The sequence below is a fragment of the Cynoglossus semilaevis genome, chromosome 1, assembly GCF_000523025.1.
Source record: "Cynoglossus semilaevis isolate Cse_v1.0 chromosome 1, Cse_v1.0, whole genome shotgun sequence".
Lineage (NCBI taxonomy): Eukaryota > Metazoa > Chordata > Actinopteri > Pleuronectiformes > Cynoglossidae > Cynoglossus > Cynoglossus semilaevis.
This window is the reverse complement of record NC_024307.1, coordinates 1,112,469-1,114,061: the sequence shown is the minus strand read 5'-3', so window position 1 is coordinate 1,114,061 and position 1,593 is coordinate 1,112,469. Positions and strand designations below refer to the sequence as shown.

General features: G+C 43.7%; 1 protein-coding gene across 1 annotated transcript in view; it reads right to left on the bottom strand.

Moving 5' to 3' along the window:
- myt1lb (myelin transcription factor 1-like, b) overlaps positions 1-1,593 on the bottom strand; it is a 173,988-nt gene that overhangs the window by 137,646 nt on the left and 34,749 nt on the right. Inside the window, exon 5 of the mRNA XM_025058885.1 lies at positions 465-633. Within this exon, the coding sequence (XP_024914653.1) occupies positions 465-548 (84 nt within the window). The 5' untranslated portion in view covers positions 549-633. The remainder of the gene's footprint in view (positions 1-464; positions 634-1,593) is intronic.

The following is a 1,593-nucleotide window of genomic DNA, read 5'->3' as shown; positions in this document are numbered from 1 at the left end:
GGGGGGCTCCGGGGGGTGGGGGGGGTTATTCTAGGATTTAGCAGCCTATAGATGTTGTCGAGTCTGATTATGTCACATTGTTCTGACTAACTGTCTGAACTGACAGGAATAAAAACAGATCTGGATTAAGATTATATTCAGAGATTATATTCAGAGATTATATTCAGAGATTATATTCAGAGATTATATTCAGATATTTTTTCAGAGATTATATTCAGATATTTTTTCAGAGATTATATTCAGAGATTATATTCAGAGATTATATTCAGAGATTATATTCAGAGATTATATTCAGAGATTAAGATCGGGGGTTTTCAGAAACTCAGATTTGTCTCAAGTCAACATTAACGAAGTGAAAACTCCTGTCCACGCTGACCGGCGCTGATGACATCATCGATAAATCACATGTGGTGACGATGTGCGGTATTCTAGACGGGGCTACATGCTAACGTGCTAGTTATTACCGTCTGGTTCCAGATCCCTGGTCGAGGTGGTGCTGTGAAAGTTGGTTCTTGGTACTTCAGGTTCCAGGAGGTTCCTTTGTCCATACCTGACCGTGACGGAGGGTTGGACGGTCCAGGTCATGACTCGACCGTCTTCTGAAGACTGCTGCTCCAGATCAGAAAGGTTTGTCTGTGAAGAACAAATGAACAGAACACAGAGGTGAGGAAACGTCTGGTTCTGATCCGTTTCTTTCTCGTTCGGTCCAACCTTTTTTGTACCAAGGACCGGTATCAGCCGTTAACGGCGGACCAGTAATACCACGCCATGGCTGAAGGATCATTAAAACATCTTTCAGACTTTCTTCTGTTAGAGTCTGAATGACCTTTGACCTGTTGTTCTGAAACATCGACGACTGAATGAAGTACATCAGTAAAACTGAAGTACATTTGTTCACTGAATCCCACTACGGTCCGGTACCAAATAACCTACGGACCGGCACCGGTCCATGAACCAGGAGTTAAGAAATTCCCCTAAAGTAACATCAAGTGACTACACTGACGACTGAGGAGACCGATACGGGATCACGTGATGAAATATCGCGATATTTCAGCAAAAACAGTTCGATCGAGGGCAACTGGACGAAGTAGAGACTTCTTCAGTTCTGAACTTGAAGAAACCCGGAGTTTCTGCTCCAGCTGACCTTCAGTTCAGTCTTTGGAAAAACAGAATCATTTTAATCATAAATTAGACCAATGAAGAATCATTCAGTTCCTTCCTGTTCCACACTGTGTGTTTTTACCAAAGTTCCTGCAAAACAATTCTTCATTTTGCTGCAACCACAGTTTTTGGTGTTTTTTTTTTTTTTTTTGGGAGGAAACACTTAGTGAGAACTTCGCTCTGGTCCAGACTCAGAGAGGTGAAGGTAAAGACTCAGTGGTCTGTGAAGGTTAAGTTCCTCCTGGAGAACCTCTCCAGTGTCACATCATTATAAAGACACAAACACTGAGGAGCTGAGGAGCTGAGGAGCTGAGGAGCTATGTAGCGGTGGTGCCTGGTACTGTTCAAGTATTCATGAGCGCAGGAACCTCCTGTTCCTCCCTCACTGAGTGTGTGAGCTGAGACAGAAGGCTGGGAGAAGGAGGGGGGAGG